Source organism: Dermochelys coriacea, chromosome 8, assembly GCF_009764565.3.
Source record: "Dermochelys coriacea isolate rDerCor1 chromosome 8, rDerCor1.pri.v4, whole genome shotgun sequence".
Classification (NCBI taxonomy): domain Eukaryota; kingdom Metazoa; phylum Chordata; order Testudines; family Dermochelyidae; genus Dermochelys; species Dermochelys coriacea.
Window position 1 is genome coordinate 106396147 of NC_050075.1, and position 17178 is coordinate 106413324.

At 47.6% G+C, this 17178-nt stretch overlaps 1 protein-coding gene across 7 annotated transcripts in view; it reads right to left on the minus strand.

Moving 5' to 3' along the window:
- Nucleotides 1–367: 367 nt before the first annotated feature.
- RNF220 (ring finger protein 220) overlaps nt 368–17178 on the minus strand; it is a 337705-nt gene continuing 320894 nt past the window's right edge. For all 7 annotated transcript variants that reach the window (XM_038412892.2, XM_038412891.2, XM_038412890.2 and 4 more), the window contains 2 exons: nt 16844–16918; nt 368–3984 (listed from right to left, as the gene is read on the minus strand). In XM_038412892.2, coding sequence (XP_038268820.1) covers nt 3913–3984; nt 16844–16918 — 147 coding nt within the window. In that variant the 3' untranslated portion in view covers nt 368–3912. The remainder of the gene's footprint in view (nt 3985–16843; nt 16919–17178) is intronic.

Below are 17178 nucleotides of genomic sequence, written 5' to 3' on the forward strand. Positions count from 1 at the left end.
GTCTGAGAGGTTTGAATGGGAAGCTGTCTGCTTATGATCATCTCCGTTCGGATTAGTCCAGAAAAGAGACAGGAGGTGGCTGGAGAAGTGTCCATCTCCCATTGTACTGCTGACACCCATTGTCTCCCACCAAGGTCACCTCCCATTTCAACTGAGTGGTGGCCACCTCGAGACTCTGCAGCATATTGCGAACATCCTCTGACCCCACAACTTGCGCGTGCCTGGGTCTAGGAGCAACAGCTGTCTCAGTGCTCAAAGCCCTTGGCCGCAGGCCAATACCGGGTGCAGGAGCAAAGGCGCATCATCGTCACATCCCCACCCGCTCCAGGGAGCCGAGACGGAGAGAGGGAAGGAAGGCGAGACCGGGAAGATTTATACTTGTTTAATTAATGTCAAATGTAGTTTACAAACGGGAATGACAAGTACCTTTTTATATAATATACATTGACACACAATCATTGACACAACTGGAATATCACTTTGTGCAATTGGGATTCTTTGGGCAAAGAGTTAATTTCTTTTTTTGTTTTTTTTTTGTTTTTTTTTTTTGTTTAAGCTCATTGTGGAAGAGGAGAAAGCAATCGTTTGGTTACAAAACGCGGCTGGCTCCTGAGAAGGCCAGAACGAGACTCTTCTCTCTCCATTCTTCCCTCAGATCCCCACCCTTCTTAAAAACAGGGACGGCTTTACATTAAAAAAAAAAAACCAAAACATTACTGGTTACATATGATTTTACAGATACGTACACAGCACATTGCTGCTCCACAACACACGAGAGAGAGCCTGGCTCTCAGTGCCTCCTTGCAAGGCAGAGCTTGGGCACTGGGGAACCTGCCCTCCCCACTTCCCCATTCCCAACTGCCTTTAAAAAAAAAAAAAATCACTGTGCATTCTCCAATTCCATTCACAGAGAGATCCCAGCTCTAGTACCAAGGGCACCTGCAGCTAGTGCTGGACAAGGCGGCCCCCCCATGCAGAGTTTATTATTCCAATTTAAAAACCAAACCTACTGACTGCCTTTCCCAGGGCTTAAGTGCTACAGGCAGGGCTACTTCCCGGCATAACAAATGGCGTTCCAAGGCTTAACTGCACATGCAGCCCTTCCCTCTGCTCTCACAGGCCTGTCTCCGCAGGGGAGAAACTTCCAAACTTGGAATGTTAGAATAGTTTTCTCTCGCAGTCACAGATTCTTCTCCATCTCCCAGACCACCCAAGAAGGTACACGTGTGCAGCATGTCAGCTACCAGGGAATGGCCACAGACGCCCGGGACAGACTCACAGGGGCAACTGTACTGTAGGTAGAGGTTGCTGCCTTGAGAGCGCAAGAACCCAGGAAGCTCAGAGTTAAGTGATATCATCTTTGTTGGTGGGGGGAGGGGAGGGAAGAGATACAATTCCATCAGGAGACAGATTTATTTTGTGCAACAGGGTCCTTTAGAAATCAAACAGCAAGACACTGGCCAAAATGGCAGCTCCCAGGAGAAGACATCACACACTCAGGCAGGGAAGTTGTGATAGAAATATCACCACTGAGAAAAGCTGCCTCACCAAATATTCTGTTACTGCAAAACACAAACCATCTTTGCAGTGCTGGGGAGGAGTCCAGATTCCCAAGTAGCAGACTCTCTTGATGTCAGCACACCCTATAGTGGCCAGGTGGCCAACACCAAGAAATCCAGCAAGTAGGAGTTACCTTGGCTTCCCAAAGGCCTTCAAATGACCCCTGAGGTGCAATATTCCTGTGTCTAGCTTATTCTGGTCTCTCACCTGGGTTCATGAAGCGAGACAACTAGTGAGAGGGTGCTGCCTGGTGAACAGCAACACAAGGTTAACTTCACCAACTTCCCTCCTCCCACATTTCAACACTGGGCTACTGTCCTGCAAGGTCACCACACCCTGGCAACAACAGCCACCAGTGAGAAACTTTAAACAACATTCACGCAGCCTTGCAAAACTCAACTGGCTTGAGAGGTGTACGTTGCTTTTTGGTAGGTAAAATCATATTCATTTCTTTGTTCCCAAGGAAACAGGGGAGCAGATGGCAAACCTCAGCTGGTGACAGTTGTGTGCGGCTGTGGACCTGGAAGCTAAGGACAACTGAGAGCTGCTGTAGGTGCTGCTGTGGAAGAAGCTAGGAGAAATCTCCCAGGAAAAGGTCATTGGGGATCTCTGGCACTGATTGGAAGTATCTGAATCTTTGCTCATCTTAGTCAGTTCGGTGAGGCTGGGTTCTCCTTGCCAACTCAGTGGCCTGAGAGAGGTGCCCTAGCGACGCCCTTTACTTAGATGCGGAAGTTACTTTGCATTGTTTTAAGAGGAGGAACGTGCACCATGTCCTAGGAACTCCGGCCCAGGCAGGCTCTGGAAGAGATTGGCGATCTAAAGCAACCTTCCACTGTAGCGAAGAGCTCATACCAGAAAGTCAGTGCAATTCTGACGCCTCTCCCAGCCAGTACTGACAAAGCGGTAGAACAAGACAGCAGGATGGACGGAGATGGTAAAAAAAGGCAGCACAACAGCCTCCCCAGAGAACACCTCTAGCAAGAGTCTTCCTTCCTTGTACCGTAGTCACCTCCCACTACTCAGCCCGTAATGGTCTCAGCCAGAAGGGAGAGCACAGACGGAAGCCTTGGCTCTGAGCCTGTGCCATGGCCCCACCTCTCCTGTGGGCGGAGGAGATGCGCTGGAGCAGAGGGAAGACCCTGGGCCATTGGGCAGTGAATTCCTTTCCAGTGGGAACAAAACAAGCCAGTTGCACATTTTTGCTTGGACAGGGGCATGGCCTTTGGTTTTCGTGGGCAATGGCTGGGTTAACTGAAGCAGCCTGGGGTGCAGTAGCCCTGGGGTGCAGATTCCCAGCCACTGGAGACAGCTGCACTTGGCCGGGTTCATTCCTGTCTCCTAGCTAATCTCAACTCCTGCCCCTGCCCCAGATGGAAAAGAGGTGAAAGCACCTGAGCCAGACCTTTCCAACCGCCCCCCGCTTCCCAATGAGAAACTAAACGCCGCTGGCTTTCTGTGGGATAACGATTCTATTCGAAACAGCCCCATCAGCTACGACTAATGACAAAACCCATCTCCCCTACTCCCCATAAGTCTTGTAAGTTATGGGTGATGCTACAGCCATTACTAAAAAGCTGTTAACTTCATATCTGACTGAGGAAATATACATCACAGAACATTAAACCATTTACATTATAGATATGTAGATATATACTTTTTTTAAACTAATGACTTTAATGCCAAAACTTTGCAGAACCAAGAAAAATATGGGTTTAATGTTCTCTGCTCAATTTTTTTCTTCTTTAAAAAAAATACAACCAAAAAAAAGGGCAACTTATTAGTATGTAATGTTTGTGTCTATCCCATTTATACACAACATTGTAAACATATATAATCTATATTACATGTGCTTCATTTTCTGCCTGTGTGTTTTTTCTTTAAACCTTTTTTTAATCACTAGAACACCACCAAAAAAAAAACCAACCAACCAAACAAAAAACAAACCCAAAAAAACAAACAAAAAAACCCAACCAACCAAACTGAACACAGAACACAAGTTACAGGTTATTTAACCTCCTTCTGTCAAGGGTCCCTTCCCAGTCATCTGGGGTTGGAGGCGTGAATAGCACAGTCCAAAGGAAGGCTCACAAGCCATCCGCAATGCAAAGCCAGCTCTGGGGAGAGGGGAACACTGGTTTTAAAAAAGGGTTTGGTCTTGCCCGCAGTAGAGTTGCCAAAGGAGGTCCCAAAACGAGAGACACGGAAGCCAAGGCTTCCCCGCGGCTCCTTTATCCTTGAGTCCATATCTGGAGTCTATTGGTTTTAAAACGTCTTTTTTTGTCATCGTTTTCCCCCCTCGGTGTGATGAGCTGATCCGGGTAGCTGTGTCCCGCCCTCCAGCTGTGTCCTTCATAAGTAGATGCGCCTGAGGTCTCCGGGAGACGTGATGGTGTTACACTGGGGGCAGAGCTTCTTAGCACCCTGCAGCCAGCGGAGGAACAGAAAGAGAAATGTCAGCTAGGCAGATGCAGGACGACGGCGCGAGGTTCCCCTTGGCTGTGATGCTGGGAATGACAATATGGAAGCAGGAAAGGTCAAGGCCTCCCCAATACCCAGGACCCCTGCCATGAAGGAAACAGGCCAGAGAGGGGACGCCCTCTGAGCAGCAGGTATGAGCCGTCTGAGGGGAATCAGGCACCCCCTTCCCCAACACAGTCCCTGCTAACATGGTATGCACCTAGGAGGCCCCCGGCCACGGGCTCAAGGAAGAGGAGAACCCAGCCTGAGTGCATCTCATTCATGCTTTGACTCATCAGGGGCATTCATTCTGCATCCTTTTAACCCCCTGCCCACATGCCAGCTCTTCGAGAGTCCCCATCTACAGACGGTGCTTGGGCAGCACCTGCTCCGAGGAAACAGCCAGGAGGCTTGGAGCTGGATTTGCGCTCAGCAGAAAACTGAAATTCAGTGCAACAGTTAGCCGATTCTCCTCCATCCCCTTCTTTACAGCACCAACTTTGGCTTCAACTGTCCCTCTCCATCCTTCCCACCCGACCGAGCTATGCGCTGGCCCCTGGGTGTCAGATGTAGCCCACCCTTGGTGTAGCTCTGTCTTCACTGACCGCTGGCCCAGTGAGGGGAATATCAATTGCTTAGAGCCTTTGCGCTAATGGAGCAGTAGAGGTGCATGCTTTTAGCACCAGAGTTCCTGGGTCTGACCCCCACATCCGCCAACCCAGCATGGGGCGTTGTGTTACACAGAATGACGCTCTCATGGCTATTGTGGCATTCACCAAACAGGACAACAGGGAGTGTGGGGAAATACACTGTTCCTAAGGCTTCAGTGCTGCTCCTCTAAGCTGTGGGAGCAGCACGGGGAGTGCCAGCCCCAGGGAGTGTTCTTACTTTTCCCCTGACCCTTTAGAAGCTCCTTCATGGGATCAGGAGGGGATGGAGTGGCTATCTGCAGCTTGCAACCTCCCTTGGGCTGTAGATAGCATCCCTAGGTCAGGGCTGCTCCAAGAAAAGTTAATGCAGCCTCCACTATCGCTCCCCACCTGCTGTGCAATGGTCCTGTGGGTGCTGTTACACCTGGGAGGTGGGGGGCCAGCTCAGCATCATGGAGCCCCCAATGCCCTGTGGGGCTGGAAGTTCTCTCCCTAATGTGGTGGCTTGGGGGCCTTTGGAGGCTGCACTCTTGCTTCCTTGGAGCCACCCAGCAAGGAAGATCGAGGCAATGCAGGGGTTCAGCTAGCTGCATTCCAGGGCCTCTCAAACCCCGTGTTCAGAGCACAACACAATCCAAGACTCTGAGCCCCAGAACTATACAGATCGAGGTCCTGTTCGAACGCTCCAGCCTGCCTTGGGCAGCCGATGGGAACAGGAATTCCAAGCCCTCTGCCCCACGCTACAGAGGAGTCTGTATCTGCTGCCACAGTGAACTGAAACAAGCAAACTCCAAACCCCGGCAAGGTAACGGAAGGATGACACCAGCACTGCATGAAATGAAACAATGGCTGGTGCGCCATCTGTCATGGATCCTGACAGGTAGAGGGTGTTAATAAGCCACAGAATCGGGGTCAACCTAAGCTGGTCATCATTAGATTGGGAGGTGTGACAGACAGCTGATGAGAAAAAAAGACAGAAAGATGGCTCTGCGGCAACTGATCCTCTGCTCCAAGCAAACAGAGCAGCAGTGCTGCAGCAGACCTGGAAATCAGGCAGTGCTGGCTTTAAACACTAACAGATGGCATCAGAACACAACCTCCTGACTCCTGCGTCAAAGAAGCAAGCACAGGCTCCATCTAAGCACCCCAACTCTTCTGCTTGCTGCTGTCAACCTGCTTCCCAGCCGTTCATTTCCAGGCCAACTCCCCAGACAGCATGCACGGCAACAGGCCCTGTGGAATCAGACAGGCACCCAGGGCTGTACAAAGCGGGGAATGCCAGCCGGCTGCTACAGCTCGCACAGGCTGACACAGAGGAGGTAGATTCTTTCGGAAGGAAGAGCAGTGCTCCCAAGAGAGGCTTGTTTTGACGTCTGCAGCTAGGGCAGAAAGTGGGCGTTAGAGCAGTGGGCTCAGCAGGTTTGCAGGATCTGGGTTCAGTGGAAGGGCAGGTTCGGATCTGGCCATGCTGCACTGACTGCTGCCAGTGGCAGCTCTGATGACGAGAGAAGAGTTGGATGCTCTCTCTGACGCTACAATTAGCATCAGCTCTGCTCTGCACAACAAGCCACCCACGGGGCAGGGAAACCTCAAACCCAAGTAGGAAACTCCTCTGACCTCCAGGACAAATTCAGGCTATGTCTACACTGGGTTTGTAGCCACTAGTGCAACCCCCTTAGTGAGGGCGAATTACATCAGTGCAGAGGAATTTGGATCATCACAGCTTATTCCTGCGTTGAACAGGTGTAAGGTGTGTCTGCCCTAGGTGCTTGTACTTGTGCCACTAAGAACTCAGTGCAGACAAGGCCAAGTCAATTCTCCTCGCCCTCCCGGTGCAAGCTGCCGCTGACAGGCCTCCAACCACTGAGTCGCCTTGTTTTCTGCAGTGTAGAGGTAGGCGTGTTGGCCCCAGTACACTAGAGAAACAAGGTGGGTGAGGGAATACTGATCTCTCTCTCCAGCCGAAGTTGGTCCAATAAAAGATATTACCTCACCCGCTTGCCTCCTCGTTTTCTGCCATTTGCTGACCTTCAGAAGGATCGGGTTTCAAGGGATCATTTCAGAGGAGCTGAACACTCATCAGGCCTCACGTGGGAGATGGAAATGCTTGGTGCCTCGAAGTCAGATCTAAAGTGTCACCAAACCCCCGCCCCAACCTGCCTTGGAGGCAAATAAAGCCACTAAAAACCCTCAAAATTACTCAGAGCACAGGATACACTGTGCCCTTGTGGCTAGGGCAGTAGACTGAGAGTCAGGAGACCTGGGTTCTAGTCCTAGCTCTGCAGCGATCTCAGGCAAGTCATTTCCCCTCTCTCAGCCTCTGCTTCCCACCCTTTGTCTTGTCTCTGTAGATTTTAAGCACTTCAGGGCAGGGCCTGTCTCTCATTATGCCTGTGGAGTGCCTGGCACAAGGGGGTCCACAATTCAAGTACCTTTACAGAGCCAAGCTGATCTCTAGGCAGTGCTACCAACACCACACTATGGCGGGTAGACTTACAAATCAGTACGTGCACTTTAAGATGCCCAGGTTATAATCCAGCCTTTTGCATCTCTCTCAAGACCTGTGCTCTGGATTCTAGAGCTGTCAAGAGCAGCACGCTCTTGGGCTGAATGCTCGTCTACAAAGCAGGTCCCTGTTCTTGGGGGTCATGGCAGGTTGATACGAAGAGGAAGAGTGACCAATTTTTAAAGCTATTCTCTGTCATTTCAGGCTGGGGCCCGTTGCACTGCTGCTGAGATTCAGACATCTGGGGGCCCACACTGTGTGCATCAATACAATGCATTTCAATTCACATCCGACTGAACCACTGGCATGGCTGTGCAGATTCTCTGCTCATACAGGGGTTTCCTGCAGCCTCATGGCTGCTGGGCTCCCCACTGTCACAGGAGGGCAGGATGTATGGTCTCTGGAGGTGCCAGAGGAGCAGAGAGGTTTGCGCACACCGATCAGTGTTACACGGGGTGGTGGTTGGCAAGTTCTCAACTCCTGCCTGCAGTGTATCCCAGCAGGCAAAAGTGAGCATGCTAAGGATTCCAGATGTGGCTAGCTCCTGCACATCTGTCTCGAGCCTTTCCTTCCCAAGAGCCGCTCATTAAGGAAGAGGCAATGAAATATTTGTCCAATCGCACCTCACCGCTGATTACACAAGGGAAGCGGATTCTTTCTGCAGCTTCCACCCCATGGAATGGCTTGGTGCTGTCACTCTGATGGGTGGGAGGAGAAAGCAGGGGAGAGAGGACAGTGCTCCACAGACACTAGGTGCTCTCATGCAGTGCTGAAGAGTGCCTCCACAGACACGCCCTGCAGCCTCACGGCAGTCAATGGGGCTGCCTGGCTGGTGCCAAATGCAGACAGGGGAAGAACTTTAATGGATCTTTTCCTGCTCAGTTCGCCCCATTAGAGAGAGGCCCCATCGCCTCCCTGCATGTGTCCCGAGAGATTGGGGACCAGCACACCCCCCTGGAATACAGAGACAGGTCCCAGTGAGAGGCGGATTTCAAACTGGCAGGCTTCTCTGGAGTGACAGAGCATTGTCTGAGCAACACCTGCACATAAAACTCCTAGGAAAGGGGATGAGCAGCTGGGGGCCCCACCTGAGAAAGACAAGGGAAACCCTTTCCATCAAGTGCACCTCGTATAACGGAGAAGTTCCCACCACGCAGCCCATACCCAGCCCTCACTGGGCCAACCCGCTTCACTGAACTCCAGAGCTCGTTGAGAATAAAGATGAGGAAGGAAAAAGCAATTAAAACCTAAGATCACTTTGAGGCTCCAGCCTGAGCACAGAGAAGTCTCCCAGCTCCCTGCTCTTCTCTGGGATAACTGCACTAACTAGAGATCAGACAACTGAATGCTGGGAGCTTGAGAGTGACAGGGAAAATATTCCTGTCTGAAAGCAATCTGTGTATCGTGTGCGTGCATTTCAGCTCTCTCCACACACTGGACCCAGTATGCAGAGGGCCCAAAGTGCCTAGAAGTAGAACTCATCCTTCAGGCGGTGCCATTCTACTACTCGACGCCCACCAGAACACAGGACAGAGCAAGGGCTAGGATTCTCTAAGAATTATTTGGGGACAGTTCTCTGGCCAGAATGGATCACAGTGGCCCCTCCTGGGGTTGGAATCTATGAATCTGTCCTTTCTCTATTTAGAAAAAGTATCTCAAACTCAATACCCTGCAAACTTATGGGGGGTTGATTTGAATCACTGGCTCCAAACAGGCCCCTCGGTTCTATTTCCTTGGGGGATCCCAACCCAAAAGGGTTTGTGACTTCTGCTTCCAATGCAGATGGGATCTTGTGGGAACTGCCCTCCACGCACGAAATTTCAAGAAGACAACTTTCAGCCACATAAGATGGCAGAAATCCAACCACAGGTGGTGTCTGCCATTTTGACAGTCTCTTATTCAAAGATCTGATTAGCCCTTGATCTGAAACTTACTCTGGATCTGAACAGAGCCTCAAAGTGACGCAAACCAGAGAAATGGGAATAGCTGTTCCCATGGCCCAAGGAAGGCTCAGACCACAGACATGAGAATCCAGGCCTTCCAGGCAGGGTTAGTATTTCTCTCGTTCTCTCTTCAGGAACATTCCTGCATCAAGGCACATAGGTACAGACTATGTTGCTCCAGAGTCCAAACCAGCAAGCTGGGTCCCACCAAGAGAAACACCCTGGTATGGATAATTTTATGATGGGGGAGAATGTTGTTTCGCTGAGCTTGGACAGGACAGCTTGTTCTGGCTCACAGGGTGGGGCGTGCTGGAGCGTGAACAATGCCATCTTAACTACCTTCTGCAGCTTGGACTTTAAGCAGGCTGGCTGCACACAAAGCTGGAAGGCCCAGGGTCTCTGGGTCCCCCTAGTATCTATGTTCAGTGTTAAACAGTCCAGGAAAAAATAATGACTTTAGTCTCCTGGGAAGAGCTTATTTTTTTTTAAGCTGATGTCCCTGCACACATCAGCATGTGCGCTACATTCAGAACTCCACGTTCTAAGCGTGGAGTTGTATTTTAAGCACTAAAATCATTTACAACCTTGTTCCTTGCATTTGACCACATTTTTGGTGGTGTATAGTATTTATTACTATAGGCAATTAAGCTATTCTCTCACACACATGCCCTGGCACAGGGACAATGAAAAAGTATGTTTCCCCCTTCTCACCTGCCAGCTGGGGTTACTAAACTTTTCCCTTGAAATAAAAATGGTGTGGAATAATAAGTCACACCTGTCGGCTGTTTTCCCCCATCCTTCTGCTCCTTTCATCATTGCTCCACGGAAAAGCCTTGATGTGTTATAGCAGCGTGTGCTACAGAAAAGCATCTCAGCTTTTCCCTTATAAACCTCAGTTTTCAGTGGTTTATAAAACTCTGCTGCAAGAAGTTTGCTCCGGGGCTGAAACACGGTAGAGAAAAGGGGCTGGGATCAGGACAAGATTTATTTTTCCCCTCCCGTCTTAATTAAAATTTGGCAAGTGATTGATCCACAATATGGGCTAATCGCTTCGGGTAGTCTGAAAAATAAATTAACAAGAGCTGCGATGTTGAGAAGTTGTTAAGGCTCACTTCGTGCCAGGAAGGACTGGAGCTTTTTGTCTTAAAGCTACCTCTTAAAAAAGAATTACACTACATTTGTTTTCAACCAGATAAGGCAGGAAACTTGAAGTTAGGGCTTAGGCTGTTCCTGCTATCCTGTTAGTCTGTGAACAGTGATCAGTTTCCAAACAGAATGCACTACCCAGACGCAAAGGAGATGAAGGCGAACAGGACTTACATAGCCACCCACAGCATTCAAAGCACCTCACCGAAGTTCAGCGAGAGAGCTGCAGGGAGACACCCAATGTTATGAAGAGAGCCACTGCCAGAGGTGGGAACAGAACCCAGGTTCCCTGCTCCTGAACTAGACCATACCTGTGTGTGTGTGTGTGTGTACATGTGCACAAAATGTGCCTGACGTTGTAGGCCATATTTCAGACCGTACCATTCATCTGTGCTGGTGTTTTGTCATTTATTTCCACAACAGTAGGGTATGCATGGTGCTTTGCAGACAAATATAAAGCTAGGTCCATACCCCAAAGAGGATGGAAGAGGGGAGAGTTGCTACCCCATGACGCTTCAGGAAAAATCCACAAAGGACGTGGTACAAGCCAGTGAAAGGAAGGAATGAGTTACAGTTTTCTGACTGTTACGCCAGCTTTGCAAATAGCCACCCGCAATACATGTATTTTGGGACACGCACTAGTTACTTGAGGAAGGTTACAAGGATCAGTATTAACAGGTACCATCTATAAGAAAAATATGTATTAAATCTGAGAACATGGCTTTTCTGACACATTTGTTCAGAAGGCACTGTTAAGGTGAGTTCCAGGAATCTGAAGATTTTTTAAAAGCTCATTTTTTGTCTTGCAGTGCCATCATTTACTTACATTCAAATATGCCTTAGTCTGAGAATTGTTAACCAGATGAGTGAATGAATATGCAAAGGAGGTGCTGGGTCTAGGTGCATAGAACCCAGGATAAAAACGCTCTCCCATCCTGAATTACAACACAGCTACACCTACACACAGAGCTCATTTGCTGAGAGACAGAGAGTGGTCTTGGAGCTGTAACTCATGTGAATGATAATTGGTAATCATTTAAGAACACCTAATTAGATGCTGAAAAGCCACAACCGAGGAAGGAGGGGATGGCTAAAGGGGGGAAGCGAAGGCAGCACTAAAAGAAAGAAAGACGAAGTTGACAGTAATGAATATAAATCAGATGTTAGAAATTGTAGAAAACTGATAAGGGAAGCAAAGGGACATTAAGAGAAATCTATGGCCAGCAGAATTAAGGACAATAAGGAGTTTTAAAAATATATTAGGAACAATAAGAACAAAAGGAACATTAAGAACAAAAAGAATCCTGACAATGGGATTGGTCCATTACTAGATGGAAATATTAGAATTATCATAATAATGCAGAAAAGGCAGAAGTATTTAATAAATATTTCAGATCTATACTTTGGGAAAAAACAGATGATATAGTCTCATCTTATGGTGAGGATAACACTCTTTCCATTCCACTAGTATCTCTGGAGGTGTTAAACAGAAGCTACTAAAGTTAAACATTTTATTATCAGTAGCTCCAAGTAATTTACATCCAAGAGTTTTAAAAGAGCTGGCTGAGGAGCTCACTAGACTGTTAATGCTGATTTTCAGTAAGTGTTGGAGCACTCAGGAAGTTCCAGAAAGCTAAGGTTGTCCCAATTTTTAAGAAGGGTAAATGGGCTGACCCAGGTAATTAATTCTGGGCAAGAAAATGGAGCAGCTTATATGGAAATCAATTAATACAGAACTAAAGGAGAGTACCGTCATTAATGCAAATCAATGTGGGTTTATGGAAAATAGATCCTGTTGAATGAACTTGATATCTTTTTTTGATGAGATTACAAATTTCGTTGATAAAGGTAATAATATTGATGTAATATACTGAGACTTCTGTAAGGTGTTTGACTTGATGCTGCATGACATTTTGATTAAAAAACTAGAATGACATAAAATTAACATGGCACACATTACATGGATTAAAAGCAAACTGACAGCTCTCAAAAATGAAACTTTGAATGGGGAATCATCCTCGAGTGGGCCTGTTTGTAATGAGGTCCTACAGAGATTGGTTCTTGGCCCTATGCTACTTAATATTTGTATCAATGACCTGGCCAAAAAAACAAACACAAAATCATCAATGATATAGTTTGCAGATGATACAAAAATTGGGGGAGTGGTAAATAATGAAGAGGACAGGTCACTGATTCAGAGCAATTTGGATCACTTGGTAAGCTGGATGCAAACAAATCATGTGTGGTTTAATACAGCTAAATGTAAATGTATCCATCTAAGAACAAATAATGCTGGCCACACACATAGAATGGTGGATTCTATCCCAGGAAGCAGTGACGCTGAAAAAGATTTGAGGGCATGGTGGATAATCAGCTGAACATGAGCTCTCAGTGTGACACTCTGGCCAAAAGGTCTGATGCAATCATGGGATGCATAAAAAGGGGAATCTCGAGTAGGAGCAGAGAGGTTATTTTACCTCTTTATTTGGCACCGGTATGACCGCTGCTGGAATGCTGTGTCTAGTGCTGGTGCCCACAATTCAAGAAGGATGTTGATAAATTGGAGAGGGTTCAAAGAAGAGCCTTGAGAATAATTATCACTAGAAGGCAGGTTGTCTAATCTATTAGACTCCAGGAGCTCAGTCTATTTAGCTTGACAAAGAGAAGGTTAAGGGATGACATGATCACCGTTTATAAGTGCCTACATGTGGAACAAATATTTAATACTGGGCTCTTCAATCTAGCAGAGGAAGGTCTAACATGATCCAATGGCTGGAAGTTGAAGCCAGACAAATTCAGACTGGAAATCAGGTGTAAATTTTTTTTTTACTAGCGAGGGTAATTAACCACTGGAACGATTTACCAAGGGTTGAGGTGGATTCTCAATCACTGACAATTTTTAACTCAAGTTTGGATGTCTTTCTAAAAGATCTGCTTGAGGAATTCTTTTGTGAAGTTCTCTGTTCTGTGCTACACAGGAGGTCCCGTCTGGCTTTAGAATATAGGAATACTTTACTTGGAAATTCTCGGGCTAAGATTTGCAAGATCCTGGACAGGCTTCCAGCGTGACTTTGGGAAAAATCACTTAATGTTTGTACCTTGGTTTTCCTGTCTGTAAACTGGGGACAACGATACCTCTTCCTTCCCTGACTTGTGAGTGTTGCAATTCAAACACTGCAGTGATGAGCCCCACAGAAAAGCCTATGAGTAAAAACTAGCCCACAAATATGGTCTGAAAAAACAAAAACTGCAGACAAATTAAGCCAGTAAAGGTTAGACTGATTACACTGGAAACCCAAGCAGGACCACACGGGCCCTAGGATATGGACATGTGCTTCCCACATCACTGTCCATCTCCCATGTACTCAAACCATACCGTGGCATGACAGCTGAGAAAACTCAGACCCAGGTGCATGTCAACTTCTGACTCTTGGGCCCCGATTGGTTGGGTTATGCGCAGGCAATGGGGTGAACAGTTAAGATGGTCACTTGTTTAAAGTGCTCTGACTGTTCATGTATGCACAGATGGTTTCTCCACAACTCAGAGAGGCCTCTGCAAAGCAGCATCTAGCCTGGCATCTCCCATTAGCATTAAGAGGCACTGACCAAATCCTTGAGTTTCTCACACTCAGGATGCACCCGTAAAGTACAGCTCTATTCTGGTGAGTAAGTAGGAAGGGCCCTTCTTACTAACCAGGCCTGCATCCTGTGTGTATGCAATCAGATCTGCTGGCTTGAATCACTAAAGCAAGCTAACACAGCAATGGGACGGAGAGCTGGAGTTTGCGCTGGCTCAGGTCTCATTCACAGAGCTGTTAGCTACATTCCAAATGCAGAACATCCGCGTCAATGACGACTCTCCAACCCCTGGGGGCGTCTGTGGGATCAGCTGGTAGAAAGCCATACCCAGGTTTTCACTTATAAACTCAGCAGATCTGATCCGGAGTCAGGCACACACAGCATGAAGCGCCATGATGCCATTTTCAAAGTGCCTCTTTTTCAGAGCAGGACCTATTAAGGGCCCAATCCTGAGGACTGCCCTTGACACAAATGGAAGTCAATGGGTGCTCAGCCCTAGGACAGTCTGGCTCTAGAAAATCTTCAGACCCTATAAGTTTTTAAAATTATTTCACCCACCCTGCTCCATGGGGACTGATGTGGCCAGAAAGTGCCCTCCTGCGAGATGTTTGAAGCTTTGTCTCCCACTTTGGTCCCTTGTTTCTAAGGCCTTAATATATATAACAAGAAAATGTAATCTAACATTAGGTCTCAGCTATGCATATAAAAACACAGGCATAGAAAATCTGGACTTTTCACTAAGGGGGATGGCAGTTCTCCAGACTGTTCAGAAGCGGCCGGAAACCTGACCCAACTCACCCCCCCCCCATAACTTCTATTAACTTCAACAAATTGTTTATTGCACAACAGAAGAAAAATGTTGCCCCTCTCCCCCCATCAAATCTTTCCATGTGTGCTGCACGCGTAGGCTATTTCTGCTTTCCCTGCCACCCCCATGGGGAGCTGGCTTTATACCCAGGGAAAGGTAACAGCAGCAATTATTACACACACTATCCCACAGCTCCTCGCTTGTTAAAGAAAACAAGAGTCTCTTTTGTGCCCGAAATAAAAGGAGATACCTTAATTAGAACAGTGCAGGTTGGTGAGTATTAAACACTGAGCCCAGCTGCTGTATGCCATTAAATTCATAAAAAAAAAGGGGGTGGGGGTGGGGGAGGGCAGTCTTAACGAGATTACACACATTGACTTTGATCAAGACACAAAAGCACCAAGGCGTTCCAGGGTTTTTATTGCTGTCTTCGGGCTACATTTTAATGGTTACATTAGAAACATGCGAATGCAGGCTGGGAGATTTGGGAGAAGGGAGAGAGCCCGAGCATGCCTGGTGAAAGGCCCTGATTTAATCAGCTGCGGGCTGCAGGAAGAGGGTAGGGCTGGGGAACAGATGAGCAGCCACTTATTAATTGCTTCCCCCACACAAGTGCCAGCACCTAACCCTACGTCCTGCTGGAATATTCCCTTCCCTCCTGCCTGGTGAGAGCCAGGCTCTGGGCGTGGCCAATACACAGCAAACCCAGTCCCCATTTACCCCACCACACAGCAGTGTGGGGAGGGACTGGTGAGACCAAATATAAACACTCCTCTCCTTGGAAAAGTGAACGTTAACCCCTTAATGCCAGGAGCGCAATCTTCTAGGAAATTCAGTCTTATTGCAGGCCGCAGGATGCTGTGAAGTTGTCAGTGGAACAAAGGGCCTTGACAGAAATTGAAGTGTGCCTGCACCTCTGAAGGGCTCACAATAGGAGCTGCTGGCCTAAAAGACCATCTTGGGATGGCGGGGAGCAGAGGGGTGAAGGAAACGGAGGAATAAAATCCAATATGGAACAGAAATGCTCTATTCTCCGTTTGCAGCCAGCACTGAAGAATTGGATTATACCTAGGATCAGCGGTGCAGACCCTCATCTGAGCACCTTACTGCTATGTAGCTGTACAAGAGTCTTTTGCAATGTGCTGCTAAATGCCTAAAAAAGCCTGTGTAATCTAAATAGTGACGGGGTGTAGCTGAATAGCTAGAAAATACAGCCCCGGGACAGTCAAGTTACTGAGGTTACTATTGATACCCAGTGCTGCAGGCATTTCACCATCCCAGTAACCTTTCTCAGCCAAAATATTTAATAGGCAGTAGCTAAAGGACCATCGCCAGGTTAGCTGAAGATTCAAATTTACAGTGTGTTCTGTAAAAATAAGATGTTACAGGACCTAATAGCAGTAGCTTTTAGAAGAGTGCTAGTCCCCGTACATCATTTGCCACCCAACCCTGTAGCATCCTGCTAATGCCTGAGCATCACAAAGTGAAAGTGACTAGCTCAAATCTCCATTGCCCAGGCTGAGTGAAATGAGAGTTATGGTCAACATCAGCAGGGGATAATAAAAGCCGATGAAAAGCCAGAAAGTCAGGGTTTGGAAAGGAAAGGGCATCACTTTAACAAAATATTAATTTCAACACAAGCGTGTCCCTTTGAAACTAACAAAAAAGCAAATGCTGGGGGCACTGGGCCACCTCTTCTACGTGTCCAATAGTGCCCAATTTTCCAGACAATCAACCACACTAGTTAAAAACTGCATGATGCTGTTTCAATTATTCAGAAGAGGGGAAGAAAACAGCACTGATGGGTGCTGCACAGGTCAGTGAATCCAGCTAAGTGGCTCTAAACTAGGGTCCAAGATGCAGCTGCACAGTGCATGAAACTCCTTTGGAAGTCAATAGGAATTCCACACAGTGCTGTTCCAACACTGAGCCTTCCCATCAGTGAGTAAAGAGTGACCAGGACTACTCTTCAGTGAGGGTAACTCAAACCCAGCTCCACCCAATGAAATCAAACCGGAAGGACATGAATCTGACTGGTGTGTTTAATAAAAGGTTGGGCACCCCACATACGCAGAACCCCACTAAGCCCATTTCATATTAAGCAAGAACCTCTCCTGTAATGTAATGTAAGTACATGTCTGGGGAGAGGGAGAAGTCTATGAGTTAATGAGAAAGTAGCCGAGTGCCTCACCAGAGTCCGCAGCCAGCATTCTTCACAGTGCACATGCCAGCACTGAATGGAAGTCAGGGGCATTGTGTAAGAGTCCTGAAGAGAAAAAGCAAAGACATTCTTGTCACATAAAAGGCTGGCTGATTCCCAGCCTACAACTATGTCACCAGGGTATTCACTTTGGGGAGGGGGCAGGAGAAAAGGGCAGTTACCCAGAGTAAACGCTTCCCATTCTTCCCATCTTAATAAGAACACAGCTCAGGAGTTGCTCCATATACAGTGAGCCAGGTGTGATGCATCAGACAGAAACAAAGCACAGAAATCAGGCAAACTCTCACTGACTTCAGAACTGAGTG